Source organism: Rhinolophus sinicus, chromosome 8 (assembly GCF_057876585.1).
Source record: "Rhinolophus sinicus isolate RSI-liver-muscle chromosome 8, RSI-T2T, whole genome shotgun sequence".
Lineage (NCBI taxonomy): Eukaryota > Metazoa > Chordata > Mammalia > Chiroptera > Rhinolophidae > Rhinolophus > Rhinolophus sinicus.
Genome location: NC_142508.1, coordinates 59985622 through 60006045, shown reverse-complemented (window position 1 = coordinate 60006045; position 20424 = coordinate 59985622). Strand labels below are relative to the sequence as shown.

Below are 20424 nucleotides of genomic sequence, written 5' to 3'. Positions count from 1 at the left end.
TTTCAGCCTTACGTTGTACCAGTAATAGGAATCCCATTCAGGAGAGGAGGAGATCAGCAGAGAAGCACGAGGGGAACTGAGAACAGAGCTGCCTGCCCACGGGCTTGGAGCCCCAGCCACACTCTCTGCTGCGAAGCTGACTTCAGAAAGAGCCCCACCGCCCCAGCAATTCACACCCTCCCCAGGGCCAGGCCAGACCCCTGGAATGGACTGACACGGCCTGGTGGACTTCGCAGCAGAATTAAGGGAAGGTGAGTGGTGTCATCATCATCACCAGTCTCTCACAGGACCAACTTTTATTCTTTTCAGGACAAACTTTTAAAAGTAAAATGAATGAAACCACGTGAGATCAAGATACAAAGACAGAAATTCAATGTAGAAAAAAAGACTTTGCTGGGAAACAGTTGAGGAGAAACACTGGAGACATTTCACAGCCACACAAGAAGCTCACATTGTAAACAGGATTAAGCTGCTATTGATCTCCCCCCATCACATCAGGGTTTCATTTTGCTCAGCCTGAGATCTCGCTCAATTTCAAACTGCCTGTGATCCACTCGGTCTAGAAAAGCTTTCCGTTCAATGTACCTAGAAGAAAATGAAAGAGATGTTTGTCAGCAGAATTCAGTAAGAGAAAGGGCCCCCCTGCACTGTCCCATCCTCCAGGGTGTGAACAGGTCCACCTCAGCAGCCAGCGGGCTCCCTGGGTCAGAGAAATGCAAACAGCCGACCACAGTCGGTACCCAGAATGACCACCCACGACTCAGTAACATCCAAACAACTCACAGTTGGTCTAAACGAGGATGTTTCTGGTTCAGATGTGAATGAAAATAAAATGAAAAGGAGACAGCAACAACTTATCAAAGGGAAAGCACATTGGAGGCTTGGTGGCAGGAAAATGTTGCAACTATGAAACAAGGCTTTAAGGAAAGAAGAAAACCGGCTGAGTCAAACACAGGTTCAGAGCTCAGCTTGCTTACATGAGCTGGGCCACACTGGTCAAGGACTGACCATCTGAGCCTCATTTTTCCCAACTGCAACACAGTGATGTCGTATTTCATGGCTTAAGTGGTGTGCTGAGTTGGTGGGGAGAGAAAGCTTTGCATCCTGCATGTATACATCAAAATATAAGAAAAGGTGCATCTGAACGTGGAAGAAACAGGGTAATAAAAACTACCTCATAGGGCTGCAGTGAAGGTGAACGTGAGCTGAGGTACATAAAGTGCTCACTTTAGAAGGTATTTAACTGCCTCCCGCTCTTTCCTTCCACTCACCCTCTCTCCTCTCGGTGTACCCTCCACCCAATTGGGTGCAGGCTGCTTCTGTGCAGTTGACAGAAAAGGCCATTCCCTAAACTCCTCTGAGGGAATGAGATCAGTGCCTCTGCTGCTCAGAGTCCACACAGGTCAGTGCTCTGAGCGTCAGCAGACAGCTTCCCTCTCTTCCCATGTAGGGCGGGAAGGAAGCACAGGGCTGCAGCGGAGGGGAGGCTGGTTACTTAAGTAGAGACACTGCTGCATTTTAATGCTCCTTCTTGTCATAAAGTGTCCCTCGATATGCCTGGGGGGGGCATCTCTGCTAATTAATCTACTGAGAGAGCAAAACTGCCATTGAAAATGGAAGAGATAATTAAATCTCTGCACTCATTTTTCTTTTGTTGCACTGTGGAAAAGGTACACCTGTCTGTCATTTCAAGGCCATTACACATTTATGGTGAGAACCTCACCGGGTTTAGGAACCTGTGTTTCTTTGCCGAATTCAGGGCCTGGCTTTCCCTGTCACAGCACCCTGTTTCCAGCCAAGCCTGCAGCCACTAACCCTATACCTAACTGCAGAGGGGGTGATGGCTCTGCACCTGAATTCAAGACTCTGCCACTTGTTGGCTGTGTGACTCTGGTAAGCCACATCATCTTGCCCATTTACTTAGCACAGAGTAGGTGCTCAATAAAATGGCAGTGAGTGCTGTCACCATCATTTTGAGAAGCCAGCTTCCCTCAGGGTCTCGAGGTCAATGGATTCAAGAGGTGGTGTCGGCTCTCTCTATAGTGTTATCAGCAACTACCGTGTTTCCCTGAAAATAAGACCTAGCCGGACAATCAGCTCTAATGCATCTTTTGGAGCAAAAATTAACATAAGACTTGGTCTTATTTTACTATAAGACCGGGTCTTATATAATATAGTATAACAAAATATAATATAATACCAGGTCTGATATTAATTTTTGCTCCAAAAGACGCATTAGAGTTGATTGTCCAGCTAGGTCTTATTTTTGGGGAAACACGGTAGTGGCCACCACCTGGCCCGGGGTTGGGAACTAAGAGGCTGTGTCACAACTGCCAACTAGAGGCCAGAATGGCAGAAACACAAGGCAGAGCCTGATCCTAGGTTTGACATAAGACCTCAGGGTCAGGTTATCAGACTTAGCAAATGGAATACAGGATGCCCGTTAAATTTAAATTTCAGGTTCCCGGTGGACAGGGAAGCTATAGACACTGGACCCACTTTTGACATGGAGAGAAAACAGGGGAGATTGGTGGGAAGGTAGACCATAACAGCATAAATTCCCCTTCCAACTGTCACCAAGGGATGTGGATTCTCCAGTGGGGACTGTTAACCAAAATCGACTGAAGGGCTTTGTCACACTACAACCACCACCCCTCCCCGTCCCAGCCCACTGGCCCTGGGTGAAGATCGTGATGGGGATCAGGTTTTAAATGTGCTTTAAATGCCCCTCGAAGTTCCAGCAGAAAAAAAAGGGTGAATTTAGGGCACATTTCAAGAGAGCCATTACCCAGTGCTACCCAACTGAGAGCGGGCTGGAGGGGGAAGGAAGAGGAAGCACTGTACGGGGCTTTGAGCATTTGTAGTCTTTCCTCTTGACTTTCCTTTAAAGCAGAGGAAGTGATACTTAAATTGGGATGCTTGCTGAGCATGACAGGGCCTTGCAAGTTCCCAGAAACAGTGCTGGGTCCAGCTGACCTTGAGACTATCAAGAGCGAAGCCAGGATGGGTGCTAAAGAGGCAGGTGCAGGCAGAGTTCAGGGTTCAGGTTTAGGGCAGGCCTCGGGCAGCAAAGAGGGGCACATGTGCAGAATGCACCTGCATTCTCAAGGGCTACTCAAAGGCCATCAAGGCAGGTCTGGTGATTTCATTCCCCCATTCACAGCCATCTGCAGCTGCTAACGGGATCCCTCTGATGGCTTTGGTTTGCTGCCCAAAGCTGACCAGAAACAAAATTTCTATCGGACGTGGATGCCCCTATCACCGAGAGAGATAAAAGACGCCACGGATGAGGACAGCTTTGACGTTTACTATTTTTGTGACTTTGGGCAAGATATTTAATTTTCTGTGTCATATTTTCCTTCTCTGTAAAACAGGAATAAAAATTACAGTACCCCTCTGACAATACAATGAAACCGTGGTAAGTACTCTGTAAACAATAAACCCCAAATAGCGATGAGCATTGTGGGTTCCTGCTGCCCACTTCTGACTTGACTGCATTGCTACAAAGCCTCAGAACCGGGACAGCGGGAACAGGGACCAAGGGACCAAATGCTCCAGAAAGAGGAAGGGCTTGTGGGGAAGGCCCCTCCTCCACGGTGGCCTGAATGGATGGCCTATTTCAATGGAGCCTCAGGACGTTTCCAGGCACCTTAAAGCGGGTTACAGCCCCAGTGGTTCCCAGCAGAACCACCAGCTGACAAGTGCAATGGTGCTTTTCTGGCCTGTGCCCAGCACTCCTGGGGATCCAGGCTGATTTGGCCCAGTCTACTGGGAAGCTGGGGTGTGGGTGGGGGCGTCATCCCTTCCTGCTACCATTACCATATGTGGCCCATCTTAGAGGCCGCAGCTCTTCACTTTCATTAATAAAATATGCTAATAGCATCAAAACCTAAGGGATTTCCTAGCATTTCCTTTCAGAACCAGGTTAGACACAATAGACTGTGATATGTTTTTGATCTTTCAACCCAAATTGCTTTTCTGCCACCAATTTTCTTTAGAACCAGGCCAATGAGGAGGGAAGGGGAAATGGAAGAGGAGAAGAGAAGGTAGAAAATGCTTCCAGGGAACATGTCAGCACCTATTTCTGGGAACCCACACGGCACGAGAGGTTGGCCACCTACCCGGCCAAGAAGTCAGTGTAGGCAGGATGCCCAGTGGGTGTGCTGACGTCCAAATGCTCCATCACATGCCCACGAGAGGCCTCTTGCCCACTGGTCAGGAAAGGAAGGGCACGGGGAGGTCCAGGGAACTCGGAAGCGGGTCCAGAGCTGAGGACGCCTGGGGGCTGCCTTAGAGGTCGGCTGCAAGCAGAGGCGGCGTGCACTCAGGGCAGCACAAACACCAGAAGGGAAGGGGTAAACTTTTAATTCCCAAACTGGAAAGCAACGGGTAACAGAGGCACTCAGAGGCTGGAGTAAAGCTCTGTGATGGAGGTAATAAGATACACATTATTTTGCCCTGAGAAATGCAAATGAAAGAAGCAATCTGTCTAGTATTGCACAAGCCATGGGGGTTGGGGGCGCCGTAGAAGAGATGTGACTTGCAAACACCTTGGGTGCCAGAGTGAAAGGGTGGTGATTTTAATTAAGTTTCTCCTCCAGTGCTTTCCTCCCATTTCATTTCAATGTTGTGCTGGTTCTTAAAGCGTGACTCTTAGGGGTAATGGAGAGACATTCTTTGGAGAAAGAAAATGATTTTCTCTGGTCTTTCCTTCATGCCTCACCAAATCACAAATACACCTGGTTTCCAAGAGCTCCATAGCCTTCAATTTGATTGTCAGCAGCTGCAGGACCACGCCTCTGCTCCTCATTTTCTATGCATGAGCCCTTCCCCTATGCCTGCTGGCCTCCACCTCGGCAGTGCTGGAGGACCCACTGCTGAGGGCCAACACTGCCGGGGAACCTGTGGGATGGGTTACAGGCGAGAGGGAAGCAATGACAAACGCCTGGAGTGCAGACTGCTGACATCCATCCTGAAATGCTGGACCAGGTGCTGGGAGTCTGGGCTCAGAGGAAAAGTATCCTTGGTAGAAGCATTTGAACCAACTTTGCTGACCGAAAATGACCCCTGGGTGGAGCCATCATTCAGGTGTATCCTGCCCTTCTTTTCTGGGTGGTCCATTCTAGTCCTACTAGGCTCCGAATCAAAGCCATGGTTGTCTGCTAGCCAGTGGGATGGGCATCGAGACAGCGCAGCGGCTCAGCACGTGCTCTGCGTCGGTGCTTTTCTAGGTGCTGGTGAGAGTGGTGAACCAGACCCTGACCTTGGGGGCTTACTACATAGGAACAAAGAAAACCAAACAGGACAACATGCATCAGTTGGTAATAAGTGTGATGGAGAAAACACGGTGATGTGATTGTGGGTTCTAGGGTAGGGCCATGCTAGAGACTGGCACCTGAGTCCAGCCCATCATGGAGAAGGGTCTGGAGGAGCACGGCTGAGGGGGGACTGCCATGAGCAGGGGAGGACAGGATAACAGGTGGGCAGGGGACAGCTCAGGGAGGGCATGGAATGCCAGGGTTAAGGAGCTGAAAACTGATGTCAGCAGGGAAGAGAGGAAAACGGTTTGTATGAAAAACAATCATTTAGCTGCTACCATGTTTCCCGAAAATAAGACCTAGCTGGACCATCAGCTCTAATGCATCTTTTGGCGCAAAAATTACTGTAAGACCAGGTATTATATAAGACTGGGTCGTATTTTACTATAAGACCAGGTCTTACAACATAACATAACAATATAACATAACATAACATAACACCAGGTCTTATATTAATTTTTGCTCCGAAAGACGCATTAGAGCTGATGGTCCAGCTAGGTTTTCTTTTCAGGGAAACACAGTATGTGCCGGAGAATGGAGGAAAGGTAAAGATGCGGAGGCAGGGAGCACAGCAGATTCCTGTGGCTTGTACTGAGTGGAGGCAGTGGGGCTGGACTGAAATATTTCACGACAGAATTATCTAGTGGACTTTCAAGACATAAGTGGAAAGAGAGGAAATCAAGGATGACTCCTAGGTTTTCCTTTTAACAGCTGGGTGGATGGCGATGGTGCTATTTTTTGAGAAATCTGAGGGAGGAAAGTGTGTTTATGGAAAGAAAGCAGGTATGTGGTTTTAGGTATTAACTTTGATGTGTGTCTTGGCCATACAAATGGATATGTCAACAGGTGATACGGGAGTCTGGAGCTCAATGGAATGGTCACTTTTTTGGGAATCATCAGCAGAAAATGGTACCTAAGACATGGAACTAGCGAGCTTTGTTGGGGGAGAGAATGTGAGAAGAGAAGGCTGCCAGGAACTCAAACCTGGGACTCCCCAAATTTAAAAGCCCAGAAAAGGAAGAGAGACCAGCCAGGGATAGTGGGAAGAGATGCCCCCAAGCTGTATTTGCCATGACTGTGGAAAGTATTCCTATAAAGGGTTGGCAGGAATATGCCAGGAAGGGGGTTAAAGGAACAAAGCACTTAACTTTCCTGTAAGGCCCGACACTTGGTATGATTAGTAGAAGCAGTTGGGAGAAAGGAGTGAGCAGAGGACTGGGGGAAAAGGGAGGGTAGTTCTATTTACAAACACGCCAGACATTTCCCCTACTAATGTGATACCCGTAATAAACCTGAGAGGGATACTGAAGAGTTTCTGCTTTACAGAGGAGGAAACGGGGGCTAGAACACATGGCAGGTTGGTAGAGGGAGGATGTGAATTCAGCTTCAATTCAGTTTATGATAAAATATAACACACACACACACACACACACACACAGCAATGTATAAAATGGGAACGGCAAAAGGATTACTATCAAGCAAGTACGCATGTGGCCTTTACCAGGTAACACAGCAGCAGCTGGCTGCCTCCAGGAGGCCCCTGCAAACTCTTGGCCAGTGCTGGCCAGCCAGGTGGGAGCTCGCCCACATTTCCTTGCTCTCCTTTCACGTTCCTGTTCCCTTGACATTAGTCCAGTTGTGCCTCACTTTGAACTTAACATAAATACTTACACTGTGTGTCTTCTTTTGTGACTTGCTTCTTTCACAGATTGACCTAATAGACACACTGGTTTTGCATGTTTTTGACCCTCATATAAATGGAATCATACTGCATGAATGTCTTTGTGTTATTATGTTATTGAAATTTTTTCACGTTCATTCCCATTGCTGAAGAATATTCCCGTGAACAGATCACACTTTGTCACACTACTGACAGACATCTGAGTTGTTTCTAGTTTTGGGATATTATGAAAACCACTGTTATTTAAATTCTCATATGTGTCTTTTGGGGAACATATAACTGAATTTCTGTTGGGAATATAGCTAGGAGTTGAATTGTTAAATCACAGGGAATAACTACACTAAGCTTCAGTAGATAAATGCCAAATGGTGCATTTGAATTGAATTGTATCTCCCACATAGATTGGACATTTTTATCATTATGAGGAGACTACTCTCTTTATTTCTGGTAATGCTTTTGCCTTAAAGTCTATTTTATCTAATATTAATATAGTTACATCAGCTTTCTTTTGGTTAGTGTTTGCATGGTTTATCTTTTCTCCCATCTTTTTATTGTCAACATTTCTGCATCCCATCGTTTTAGATATGTCTGTTTTAAACAGCAAATGGTTGTTTTTTATTTTTTAAGTCAATGTGTCAATCTCTGTCTTTTAACTGGAGCATTTAGTTTATTGACATTTAATGAAAATTCTGATAAATTTAGTTTTAAATCTAACACCTTATTTTGTGCTTATTATTTGTCCTGCCTGTTTGGTTTCTTTAATTCTTCTTTTGGGTCTTCCTTCACAAATCACTCTATTTTTCTCCCTCTATTACTTTGGAAATTCTGTACTCTTGTTTCTATTCTAGGAATGTCAATATGCATACTTAACGCCTTTAACCTCCTCCTGGATAAAACAAGATCTTGGGAAAATTAAACTCCATTGACCCCCGCCCCCTTCCAACTTTTAGGTATTTATTGCCAGGTATTTTAATACTATCTTGCTTTAAGAAAAAACCTAATAACTTACAAGACAATAATATTGTTTTATATAGTCAGCGCTGATTTAAATTCACCTCATATCTGCCTCTTTGTCTGCTGGGGGCAACACTCAGCTTTTATTATTCTCAAAATTTCCATATTTGCCCTCGTTTTTGAAGGACACACACACACCCACCCACCCCCAGAAGCCTAGGTTGGTAATTGTTTATTTCTGCACTAGGAATAGACCGTTCCAGCGTCTTTGGCTTGTCCAGCGTCTTTGGCTTGTACTGTTGCCAATGAGAAGTCACCTGTCAGTCTAATAACCCTCCTCCTTTCAAAGAAGTCTTTTTTCTGGCTGCTCTTAAGATTTTTCTCTGTGTCTTTGGTTTGCTACAGTATCACTCTGATATGTCTAAGTGTCGATTTCTATTTCATTTATCTTGGGATATGCTTTGGGTTTTAAAAAAATCTATAAACAGATATCTTTCATCTTTTCCCACTCTGTCCTCCAAACTGCTTAACTTCCCTCCCATTTACTGTCTTTTTGTCGCTGAACTATGTTCTGGATAATTTCTTCTGTTTTCCAGTTCATGGATTCTCTTTTCAGCTGGTCCTACTATTAAATCTATCCATTTAGTTTTTAGTTATGGTCACTATATTTTTTATTTTTGGAAATTGTCTGTGTCTTTTTCAAATCTGTTAGGCCACTTTTTTAAGTTTAAAATCTGTACTTGATATTTACCTTGCTTAAATTCTTTGCAGATCTGATTCTGTGCCTGCTGTTTCTCAAGGTGCCTTGTTCCCTTATGTAAGTATTTTCAGATAGCAAAATTGCCCTTTAAAAAACTGGAAATAATAACCAACCTAGCTTCAAATTCTATCAAATCTTTACAAGGGGAAAGACGTGATAGCACTTACTGAATGGAATTACCATCAAAACACAAAAAGCACAATAATCTTTTAACCTCAATCCAACCTTATTTTAATCACGACTGCATAACAGGAATATTTTTATCACTAGTCATGACCTGAACTCTTGTATATGAGATCAATTTAAATATGGTGCTCATAAAAAGGTCACAGTCTCATAATAAATATCACAGAGGCCAAATCATTACTCATAGGTAGATTTTTTTGCGACATTATCAAATGTGACCTTTCCCCCTTCTTTGTTCAGCAAAGATCACTTTTTGTTCCAGGGGTACACTTCTGGGGATTCTCCACATATTCCTGCAGAGGGTCCTCTCCCCAGCTGTTGCCTCTGCTCTTGCCATCTGTATAGGAGAATTTGGGGTCTGACCTCCCTCTGCCCAAACAGACCTTACAGGTTTTGGTCCTTGTGCTTCCCTCCCTTCAAATCTGTGGCACTGGGCACACTTCTCAATAGAAATCTTCCTGCCCTTCTCGACATCCCGTTTTGAAGTCAGCTCTCTAGTTACTGGTAAAGGAGCCGCTAAAGGAGTGAGCATGGTCAGGCGAGTTAAGAAAGTTTATTGTGAGAGGAAGTCTACTGGGCTGAGCAAAGATGGCTATAGCCCGGGCTGCGCGTCTAAAGGAGACTGCAGTGAGGAGGGTTATATAGGGGCAATGCTGACAGGGTAGCATTGTTTGAACAGAAAATGCCTGCAAGCCAGCAGCTGTTTTGTGGCATTTTCTGTTATCACAAGTTTGGCTCTGTCTGCAGGTGTAGGCCAACAGACATTTTGTTGTTTTCTTGCAGACATGGCTCTGCCTATAAGTCAAGGTCTCTGAGCCCTAACATTCATAGACCTAACAGTTAACCTATGTGCTGAAAAGGCTCACCCAATAGCTGGTGCTGTCATCTCTAAGTGCTGCTCAACCCTGGCTGTGCAGCAGAAGTGCCTAAGGAGCGATCTGAAGACACAGAGAACGACGACTCTGGGTTCAGCAGCTCTGCACAGGGGTGACCTTGTCACCTGCACTTTGGAAAACTCCCCGAGGATTCTCTTGCTTAGCCAACATGTGACACAGTCCCTTCCCTGGAGGAGCTACTGGGCCCTTTGATCTGCCTGCAGGTGTGAGGAAGGCAAGTGAGTGGAGGCGTGGGGTAGGCACTGGAAAAACACAATCAGATCTGTGGAATCCTGGCGAGGGGAAAAAAGTCTCAGGGAAGGAGGGAAGAGCAGAGCACTTAAAAGTTACACGCTATTAGCTATTCCCTAACCCAGTGACTGGATTTTCCATTGCCTGAAAAGTCCTCCATACAAAGCAGATGTCTTTTGTAATCTTGTTTTCTCTTCCAGTCTCATTTTATTAGCTCTCCCTTATCTTTAACAGCACTACTCCTAACTTTTACAAGACCTGCAAGCAGAATGAACACTGTCTGACCCACATAATCAATACTCAGAGAAACACAGAGCGTAGCACACTCTGGTACTTCCCCGCTGCCTTAGATCACTAGACAAATGTGGCGAAGAAGAGGGAGCTGTGAGTTACTAGAGCTGAGTTGGAGTGGGTTGGTCTGGGGAAGATGTCAGAGGCCCTCTCTAGGTAACACTGACTCCTGCCTGCCCTTCTTCCTGGGTCTCCCCCAGATGGCTCTGTGGCACTTCCGCCTCTGTCCTGTGGCATTCCATCTTTGACACACTGACTTAGAAGTACGGTAGTTAAACAAGCCCGCGAAGTCATTAAAAAAAAAATACTTTTAAACATACTGTTCAACTTCCAAGTTCATTCAAATAATCTTGAAGCCTAGTTTTAGTAACATGGCCCCCAGAATGAATAACTCACCTGACTTTATTATAGGTCAGCTCGTAAATAACCCCAATGCCGACCACCTGGTGCGCGTCTTTATGTGACAGGAGCTCTGCAAAGGGCTTTGTGTACATCTCTTATACGATGAGTACGTACTGGACATACTACATACAGTATCTCACGAGATCCTCACAACCATGGAGGGTGGTAACATTATCCAGTTTTATGGCGAAGGAGCTGAGCCTCAGGCATGGCCTTACGGTGAGGGGCGGGACGATGAGCACCCAGGGCTGCCTGGCGGGGCCACACCACACTTCCTTTCACTGTTAGGGGCGGGGTCTGTTACCCCGAGGCATGGACCCACTTCTGCAGAAACTTTGTTCCTTAGTTCCTGCTGAGGTTCCTAAGCACTCACGGAACACTGCTTCTTTCTTGATATTCCTAAATACCTAGTTTATGGACATCCTCTGTGTATTGCAAAGTAAAGAAGAAGGGAGTGCAAGTGATGGCCTGGATGCTATCTGAGGGCTGGTGTGTCACAGATTGAAGCCAAGGGGGGAGCTCTACCCTGGGCTGTAACGACACGGACAAAAAAACAACAACAGAAAAAAGAAAACCCATGATAATGCGACAACGGCTAGGCACTCTGTTGGCTCTGCTTTTGAAGCATTTGAGCTAGTCTGGCTTCTCAGAAGGCCAAGTAATTCAGGTCAGGCCAAGACTGATACAGTGAGCCATCTGACCACGTGAACTAATGAGGTGACTTACAGTTCACAGAAGCTATAATTTAGCAAATTCAGCTTGGCAGACGTGACTGTCCCTGCGAGAAGTGCTGCTCACATGCCTCTCCCTTCCTGTCACTCCCAGTGTTTTTCTCACCGCCAGGACCTGCCCCACATTAGAACAGAGCTTCACTGACAGACCAAAGTACTCACATTTTTTCATTTAAATTGGGTGGCCTTTCTGCAATAAACTATTTCACAGTTCTTAGGATTTTTCAGAGGACTAGAATCTCCTCCTTACCCTTCTTTCCCTCGATTGTGGATGGCTAGTTCTTCGCCGATGCCCTCTTCCTCCTTGAAGCTCTCCCAGTCCAACTTGGACTTCTCCAGGGTGCTCATCTTCTGCTTCTTGGCTCCAATTTTTCCCAAAAGGCTGCTCATGCCACTAGATCTCTTTAACCTAGGGGAAGGGAAAACATGAGACATGTAATATGCGAAAACTACATAATCTCTTGATTAATGGTTTTTTGATTGGCACAGGGCCCCCTAGAATCGAGCTATCTATCTTAATGGGAGCGATGTTTGTATCTAGGGTACTGCCTGTCTGGTGTGGAGAACACTGATAGTAAGTAGACCAGAATTCTAAAGCACTTTTCCTGCTTAACATCTCGGACCGCTCTAAGGATCTGGGGTAGGAAATCCTGCAGACCTCTGTATGTCCTGACAGGTCTCTGCTTGCAAGGAGGGAGAAGTACAGCATGATTCAGACACGGCTTTAGATTCACATGCCCAGGTTCATATTCCAGGTCTAACTGACTTTAGGTAGTTATCTAACCACATCTGCCTTGGCTTCCTAATCTACAAAATGAATACGTACCCACGGGGTTATAGTGCATCTTACATGCAAAATGTTTAAAATAGCACCTGGCAGAGGAAAGGTGCAATAAATGTTAGCCATACTGAATCACTGTCATCATTTGTGCACTAAAGCCCCAGGGAATTCTTTGAAGAGAAAGAGAACCAAACCCCAACACTGATGATCAAGAAGTCACAATATCTTAAAAGTACTCTAAGACCAGTTTCCTTTCAACTCCTGTGAGTCAGGGCCTAGGTTTTTCCCAGGAGGTGGAGAATATCCCTTGCCCTGAAAGCAGGGAATGTACAGCCCATGTTCTATTTGCTGGTGTTGCTAGCTAGCATGGACTGTGGGAGAAACCCCATTTGCCCACGTTCAAGTCTTGGCAGGTCAAATTTTCTAGCCAATGTTAAATGTATGAGCTAAAATAAGAAAAACAGAATGCAGCTGCTGAGAAGATGGTATTAGGGGAAGGAACGTGGCTTTTGGTCTCTTTATGAAACTAATACAGGTTATATACCAGCATGCAAGAAACTGAAAGTGATTTTTTGCTTTACTGGGATAAGCAAGAGTTAAAACATTTAAAAACTATGAGCTAACACTACAAGGCCTACCGAGAACGATAATGATACCTGTCACTTGCCTAGAATGCTGATTCTCCAAGTGCTTTCAGAGCCATTTGCTTATCTCTTCTCACTACGGCCTGTGAAAGAGGAGTGCTGAGTCTCAGAGTTGGAGGAGGGGGCTTCACGATGACCTAGTGTCCCTCTAACCACTCTGAAACCCCACCTTCCTCGATCGCAGTGCCCATGAAGGGATGGCTCCCTGTCTCTGCTCTGGAGTGAGCAGACAGGCCAGTGTCCAAAATGCACATGAGACTGTTGGGCTGAACCATTTCCCTCCGCACTCTCACTGTATTCATGTCGGTTGAGAGGAGGCTACTAGCTTCCCTACTGTGGTCACGTCTCACTACACGCTGTTAGCTTAAGATCAACTTAGAAGAGGCTGGGCGGGCATCCTCATCCGCATTTTGAGTTGGACAAATAAACAAAGTCTGAAGAGGTTAAATGATACAACAAAGGTCAAATCAATAGAAAATGCAGATCCAGGACGAGGCAAGGTCATCTTGACGCCCAGTGCAGTGCACTGTACTGTCTTGCCTCGAAGGTGAGAATTTACTTGAGATATTTTCAGACAGCTATTTTACTTCCCAAATTGCTTAAGAATTTTCCAAACAGCTCTTTATGAGCTTTCAATTCACATCTTCTAAAAATTCTTTCCCTATAACAATTTCTCCCTCAACACATACACGCGCCCTGTTGTACCAGGAGCAGGGCATGAGTGGGGATTAAGAAACTTAAGATGTCTCAAATCTTTTCACTTCTCACCTGCCTCAGGGCCACTACCTAGGTTCTCACTGTTACAGTCTCTCAGGAGCCTCTTCACTGGTCTCCCTGACTTCTGTCCTGTCCCACCCTCATTCATGAGCTCCATCCTGGCATCTACTCTACCTGCTGTCATTTGAGTGAATTTTCTAAAACACAAAACTTATCATGTTTTTCTGCTTAAATGTCCCTGGACCCCTATTGTTCTTACAATAAGCCTGAATTCCTAAACTTGCAAAGTTTTTCCTGATCTTCTCTTATCACACCTACCCTTGTAATCTATGCTCCATCTATATAGTCCTGTACCTGCACTTCACCTCCACCTGCCTCCCTCCCATTCATCTGGTCTTACCTCAGCTTAGAAACCACTTCCTCCAGGAAGCCTTCCTGGACCCTTCCCCCAATCTCTGGATTAGCTACCTCCTGGTGCTGTTTCTATTGCACCCCAGTTCTTTTCCTATTGTAGCACAAATCCTTTCCCTGACAGATGCTCAAGAACTCTAATTTCAGCTGTCCCTGCACTGGTCCACTCTGAACAAGCTCAGTCACTGCTAAGCTTGTGTATTTGGCAAGACAATATCTTACCAAAAGCACACACCTGGAGGATTTCCATTTCTGGTTGCAGGGCCCCCTTTGCCCCTGGATACGTGGTGAAGTTCATGCCATTGGGGCCACCCTCATTTAGCTGGTGGCTGAATGGACCAGCCTCCTGTGCTCATACAGGAAATTCTGGCAGGTACTCTAAATACTTCTCAGGAGTTCTGGTGGCATCGAGCCCTCGTGGCCTTGGACAGGCACTCTTGTATTGGCTTTTCCTCCTAACCTGTCTCACTCGTCCCAACCCCTCACTCCTGCTTCCTGGGATGACTTTCCAAATAATCTACCTGCACTACAATTCTGCTCTGAGCGGAACCTAACGGATATTTAGGAGAAACGTAATTTTTCTTGTGTATGTTGCCTCTTTGCGGACACTCCAAATCTCTCTAGAGAACATGGATATAGTTCTGCAAACAGCAGGCACTCAGTAAAGCCAACAATGTCATCTGGACACAGAACAAATTAGTGGGAGAGAATTAGATCTTTGTAGAATAAAAAGTATTCAGAACACTTTGAAGTTGGGGAATTCTAAGGGGAGTAATTTCCACTTGTATTCACCAATCAGCTCTCAACAACGGGTTCCCTATTTTATCTGGGCAGCACCAAAGCTGGACACCATCTCTGTCCCTCAGCTTATAGCTCTGATGGTATTCCCAGATTACACCGTCTCTTCCACAAATCACTTTCAGAAGTCTATGAGAGAATGACTTTTTGCTACATGGCAGTAAAGAGGGTTCCAGAAAAGGAAAAAAGCCGTAATGCCCTTTTGCCCTGTTCACCACTTAAACATCAGCAAAATGTCACCTGTGCTATTATGCGTTATGGGAAAGCTTCCAGGTCTACCTTCATTGGATCATTAACATGGTTTATGATTTCCTAATTTGATAGTCTTGAAAGCAAAATTACCTGTCTTTTATTTGAGGCTAAATCAAAGTGAATGACGCATTTATAGTAGCAGCCAGAACTCACGGAGGCTCATCATAACTAAGACCTTCACTTTCTTCCTGGAACCTGGCATGTGGGGTCCCTGCAGGCTTTTGGGCTCTTACACTCACTCCCACCTTGACATGGGGCTTTAGTGGCATGATCCCGGCGTCATTCCATGGCAGCTTTCAGGAAGGCAGAGTTACCCAGTGCTTGGCCCTATCTCTGCTGGGAAGGTTCGTCAATCAGGCTTTCAGGAAAGCTGAGGCAGGCAAGAAAGCCTCAGGGGCTGCTGGCTCTCTCTGCTGCGAAAGAAGGCTGCAGAGGGCAGAGCAGCGGTACATCTCTCTAAGAACTTTGTCTCCTCAGGAGGGAGTAAATCAACACTGGTTTCCCATAGGCATTTGGCAGCTGTGGAGACCGGAAAGCTGTGGAGAAGAGCAGGCCAGAATCCCCTTGGAGAAGTCTCTGCTGTCAGTAGGAACCGATGCAGTTCCAGGCACCACTCTTTGTTCTGGAACCTACGCTATAAGGGCAAGGGACTACCAGAAAGTTGGTTTAGACAGACTGCCCCCTCACCAAGCTGTGGATTTTCCTATCTTGGTTCTAAAGTGTGATGAGCGGTGTCACAGAAGACCATAGTACTTCATTCAAGAGAATCCACCTGTTATAAGTCAAAGTTCAAAGAAATGCATCACACACTTGCCCACTCACAGATTACATCCGGAATGTTATACTCAGACATGTCCAGAGTATTGTTGCCACGATGTTTTCAATGTAACAATGATATTTCAACCTCCTCCTGAATGGCACACTCCTCTACCGACCTTACCACCATAATACGGATATAAAGACTCATCCTGTCCGAGGAGCATGGCTTTCTTTCTAACCAGCCAGCTTCCCATAAGAGAGCATGGCTGAGTGCACGCTGGGGAAAGAGACTTACCAAGTTTTCTTTCTTGTGTTTTCTGTCCAGTTACCCATCAAGCAGCAATTACCTCCAATTCCCTTCCTACCTAGCCCAAATGACCTATCCCAACACCAGACACCAGCCAAGACCTCACACAAAATAAGGCTCAGAAACTCAGAAAAGGAACAGGGACAAAAAAGGGCAAAATGACGCTCATCTTTTTCTTCTCTGAATTCAAAGTTTACAATGATAATTTGCTAGTACTCTGCTTCTCTATCCCCAGAAATGTAAGTTTAACAAAACTGATTACAACTAAATGATAAACTCCATCCTGTTGAGTCAGTCATAAAGATATTATTGTAACTTGTTTTCTCTGCGGCAGCCCCATGATTCACCAACCCATTTCCATTTATTTTGTAGCAAAAGCACTGCTGTATTTGGCCACCCTCAGAGAGGCGCTAAATCCTGCTGTTATTTATAAGAGGTACTGGAAAGGAGCTGGGAAAAGAACGTCTCAAGTGGCAACAGAAAGGATGGCAGGACACAACAACTGCTTGTGAAGGGAAAGTGGGAACCTCTTCCCCCGTGACCTTTAAAATCAGCCTCAGGCAGTTGGCGTCCCAGGGATTAGAATTTTCGGTTTGGGAATACATTTAGAGCTATTCATTCATTGTACTCATCCAACAGAGATTACTGAGAAACGACTGTCTACCAGACATTGTGTTTAGAACTGGGGACATGAAAATATATCAGGCATACTCTTTGGTTTCAAGGAGACAATCTAATAGAGGAGATCGCCATGCAGGGAAATTGTAACCACGTACTATGAGGACACGGAGAGGGAGCAGCTGAGAGGCTGTTTAATCCAAACTGCCTATTTTAGAGGTGAGTTAACTAAAACCTGAGAAGGTTAAGAAACCTGCCCCAGTTCACAATGGGAGACTTGGGGCTAGTACTCCATGCTTTTGACACCCAGCCTGTCTTCTCCATCTTGCTGATGCTAGAGATGGGGACGAGATAACCTTTGAGGGTACCTTCCATGCTCCAATTTCCACCATGGCTCACTGCTTTTGGGGACTGGTGGGTGGTGGTGGTATTATTATTTTCCCTGTTGTCCCAGAGCTCACTGTACACAGGACCCATTTCTTACTCATTTGGACTCACCCATTGTATAGCATAAAGCCTTGTCATGGTACGTGATCACTACATGTTTAATGAACTAGATCCCTGTGACTTGACAATGGACTTACCCAAATGAATTTTTTTCTTGTAACAAAAAGATTCCACACTACACTTGAACTGATAGGCCAGAAAAGGTAGCTCCCAAACTAGATCAGCAAGGACAGGGCCGACACATGTTCTCGGAAGCAGTACTGACCTTTACTTAGAACTTCAACTTACAGAGCCTGGCTCAAGTCTGTGCCTTCCATCACACAACTAGCATAACCACTGAAATGCAAATTATTTGGAACAAAGATTCTTTGGCAGACATACGCAGTTTCCTTAGTATTTGTCATCTGTTTACAAGGCGGGAGTGAACTTTTTTGTAGCTCACACATAGACTATTTTCCAGAACCCTGAGAAATGGGAAGAAAGTTCATGATAACCCTTTGGTGAGAACTGTCTACTTGGAACCACTCTTCTCTTTCAGATCTTCTTTGGATTTAGCTGAACTCTGTCAGAATGAAAAGTAAAGCCTTGATCCCCGGGCCCATTTCACTCCCCACCTGATCTACATCTCTAAGTAATGCAGAGATTTACATCTCTAAGTAATCTCCCCAAAGCCTAAAAACAGACCACTCAAGGAAATGGACTGGAAGCCAGTGGTACGTGAGGGAGATAGTTCAAATCCCATTCACTTCATCACCTTGTACTGACAGTATTCTGTGCGACATCAGGCTCAGGAAAGTGGAAAACCAGAAGTAAAACAAGATGTTCCAAATGATCTTAAACATTTTGTGGCTTGCAAAATTGTCAGTACTCTTAAATCTATTATTATTGTTGATATAGTGCCAGCAAAAAAAAAAAAAAAAAAAAACAAGTGGCATCTATCAGCAGGTGAAATGAAAGCTGGCAAACAGCAGCAGCTTCAGTTTTTCTACAAATAGAAAATGATTTGCTACTAAGTTTTATTACTCTTATGCTAATTCAAGAATGAACTGTACTTAAGTTTGTCTGATTTGATTTCAGCTGCTCTGCATCTTTATAACATGTCTATGAAACATACCTGCTTTATTCCACACTTGAATTTTCCTTTAATCTTTTAATCTAGCATGGTCTCCCATCTTTTTTTCTGTTTTCTTTGATTTTTGGTCATTGATGTCATTGCCGATTTTTTGAGTCCAGGTTCATTTTCTTATATAATATCGCTACTTTGGGGTTTGTCTGTTTCCTGTGCTAAGTATGTCACACTGATGAGGCTGGGTACTGCTTACTGCACCATCACACAGTGATGGACACAGAGTGTCAGGTCAGTCCAGGACCGATGATACTAAGTGTGGTCCCTTGGGGAAGGTGCTGATGGCCAGAGCTCTCATTTGTAAAGGGACATTCTCCCCTCTGTAATTAATGTGTAATATGTAGGATAAGGGTCTCAGGAAGTTTAGAAGCTTTGACTGCTTATTTCTGGTGCTTCACTCTATAATACCGTGACGTGTACTCTAAGGACAGACTGGGTGAATGAATAGTAAAGGATCTTATTTGAAGGACAAATATTCAGAAAATCCCAAAGGAAACATAAAGCTCTGGCTTTATGAGAAAAATCTCTAAAAACTGAAAGAGCAGTAACCAGAGAAAAGGCCAAGGGTTATGTATGGATCACCAGCAGAGTCCTAGATTGGACAGACCAATGGTGAGAACAGAGGTCTCTGGCCAACATGGAAGCATTCATCTAGATACCTCGATATTCTTCTCAAGGGGTGGCCTGGTATGTGTAAGGGTTAAGTGACACGGAAGGCAGTGGCAAAGAAAAACCCTTCTGGCCTGTCCATCAGACCTCTAGGAAATAATACTTCTGAATTTCCCTTCTCTTTTGTCCCACTCCCATGTGGTTTCATCTCATTCCCTGGGAAAGAGATAATGCCACATCCCTTCCAGCCTCTGCCCCAGCAATTTCCTTCCTTGTGTCATTCCCATGTGGTGGTGGTGGTGGTGGTGGTGGTGTCATGGCAAAGCAGGAAGGGCCTCCGTTTTACGGCAGTTAGGAAGTAAAGAGGCCTGGGGGCCCTCCAAGGAGGAAATGTTCAGTTTACTGGGAATTGGGGATTATGCCAGGGGAGGGGGATGCTTTCCCCGAGGTGCAAACTGCTGTTGCTTTAATTTGTATGATCAGGCACAGCTGGGGAGAATAATTTATTGACCAACACAAACAGGCCATTTACATTTCTGAGACAGAATTTTAAAGGAATTATTAAGTACAGCTTTTAACGAAGCCCATAATGGCATTTTTCTTTATGTAGAACCCTGGGAGCTCAACTGAGGCAGGCACAGCTTGTTTTCCAGATACTGGTTCCATATGGGCTCCCAAACAACCACAGCCACAGAGGCAAAGGAGAGATGAGGGGGACTGAGGATCTGGCAGCTACCAGGACAGTGACCCCTCCACAGGTGAGCTCTTCCGCTCTCTGCGGTGAGTGCTAAGCCAGGGCGGGTCTGCAGCCTACCTGCCTGGGCTGAGCGCAGGAGCCACCCGCTCACCCTGTCGCTCCCATCAGGAAAACACCGCTGGGCAAACAGCTCAGCTCTCCAACAGCTAATATGAGATGCAAAGCACAGGGCATGGAAGATAAATGTGCCTTGATTATGGGTTGTATGGCTAATTGCTGATTAGGGAGTTGGCATGCTTTCTCAGACCTCAGCATTCTGCTTTTCCTCTGACGCTCGGCTTTCTTTTTCTCCCAGGCAGTTCTCTATCTCCTCATGAAAATATCTGAGATGTCAACATAAAGTACGTTTTAAATTCTTGGGCACCGCCCAGAGTGAGATCAGGTTAACTTTTCAGGATGTGGGGGTGTCTCTAGCCCTCTAGCCAGACCAGAACTATTCCTTTAGTCTTACATCACAGAGACCTCACTGAGAACGAGTCATGCCTGTGCTCCTTTCTAGAAATGGGTGAGCACACTAACCACATGGCTTTAAATGAAACTCATATGAGTTGGCCAGCGTACATTTTGCAAAATTACTTCCCCTCCTTCCCAAACTTCTCACTGCTACTAAATGAGCATGCTCGATTCCAAATGAGAAGGATATGGATGCTGGACACAGCTGGCAATCCTGACACCTCCACATTCTGTCTGAAGGGGAGTGTGCTTTATGGTCCTTTCATTAATGAGGCTGAAATGGTAAGAAAGGTCA

At 45.3% G+C, this 20424-nt stretch overlaps 1 protein-coding gene across 1 annotated transcript in view; it reads right to left on the bottom strand.

Moving 5' to 3' along the window:
- Positions 1 to 279: 279 nt before the first annotated feature.
- CFDP1 (chromatin remodeling protein CFDP1) overlaps positions 280 to 20424 on the bottom strand; it is a 102218-nt gene continuing 82073 nt past the window's right edge. The window contains exons 6-7 of the mRNA XM_019710688.3: positions 11701 to 11859; positions 280 to 585 (exon numbers count right to left, since the gene is read on the bottom strand). Of these exons, the coding sequence (XP_019566247.2) occupies positions 495 to 585; positions 11701 to 11859 (250 nt within the window). The 3' untranslated portion in view covers positions 280 to 494. The remainder of the gene's footprint in view (positions 586 to 11700; positions 11860 to 20424) is intronic.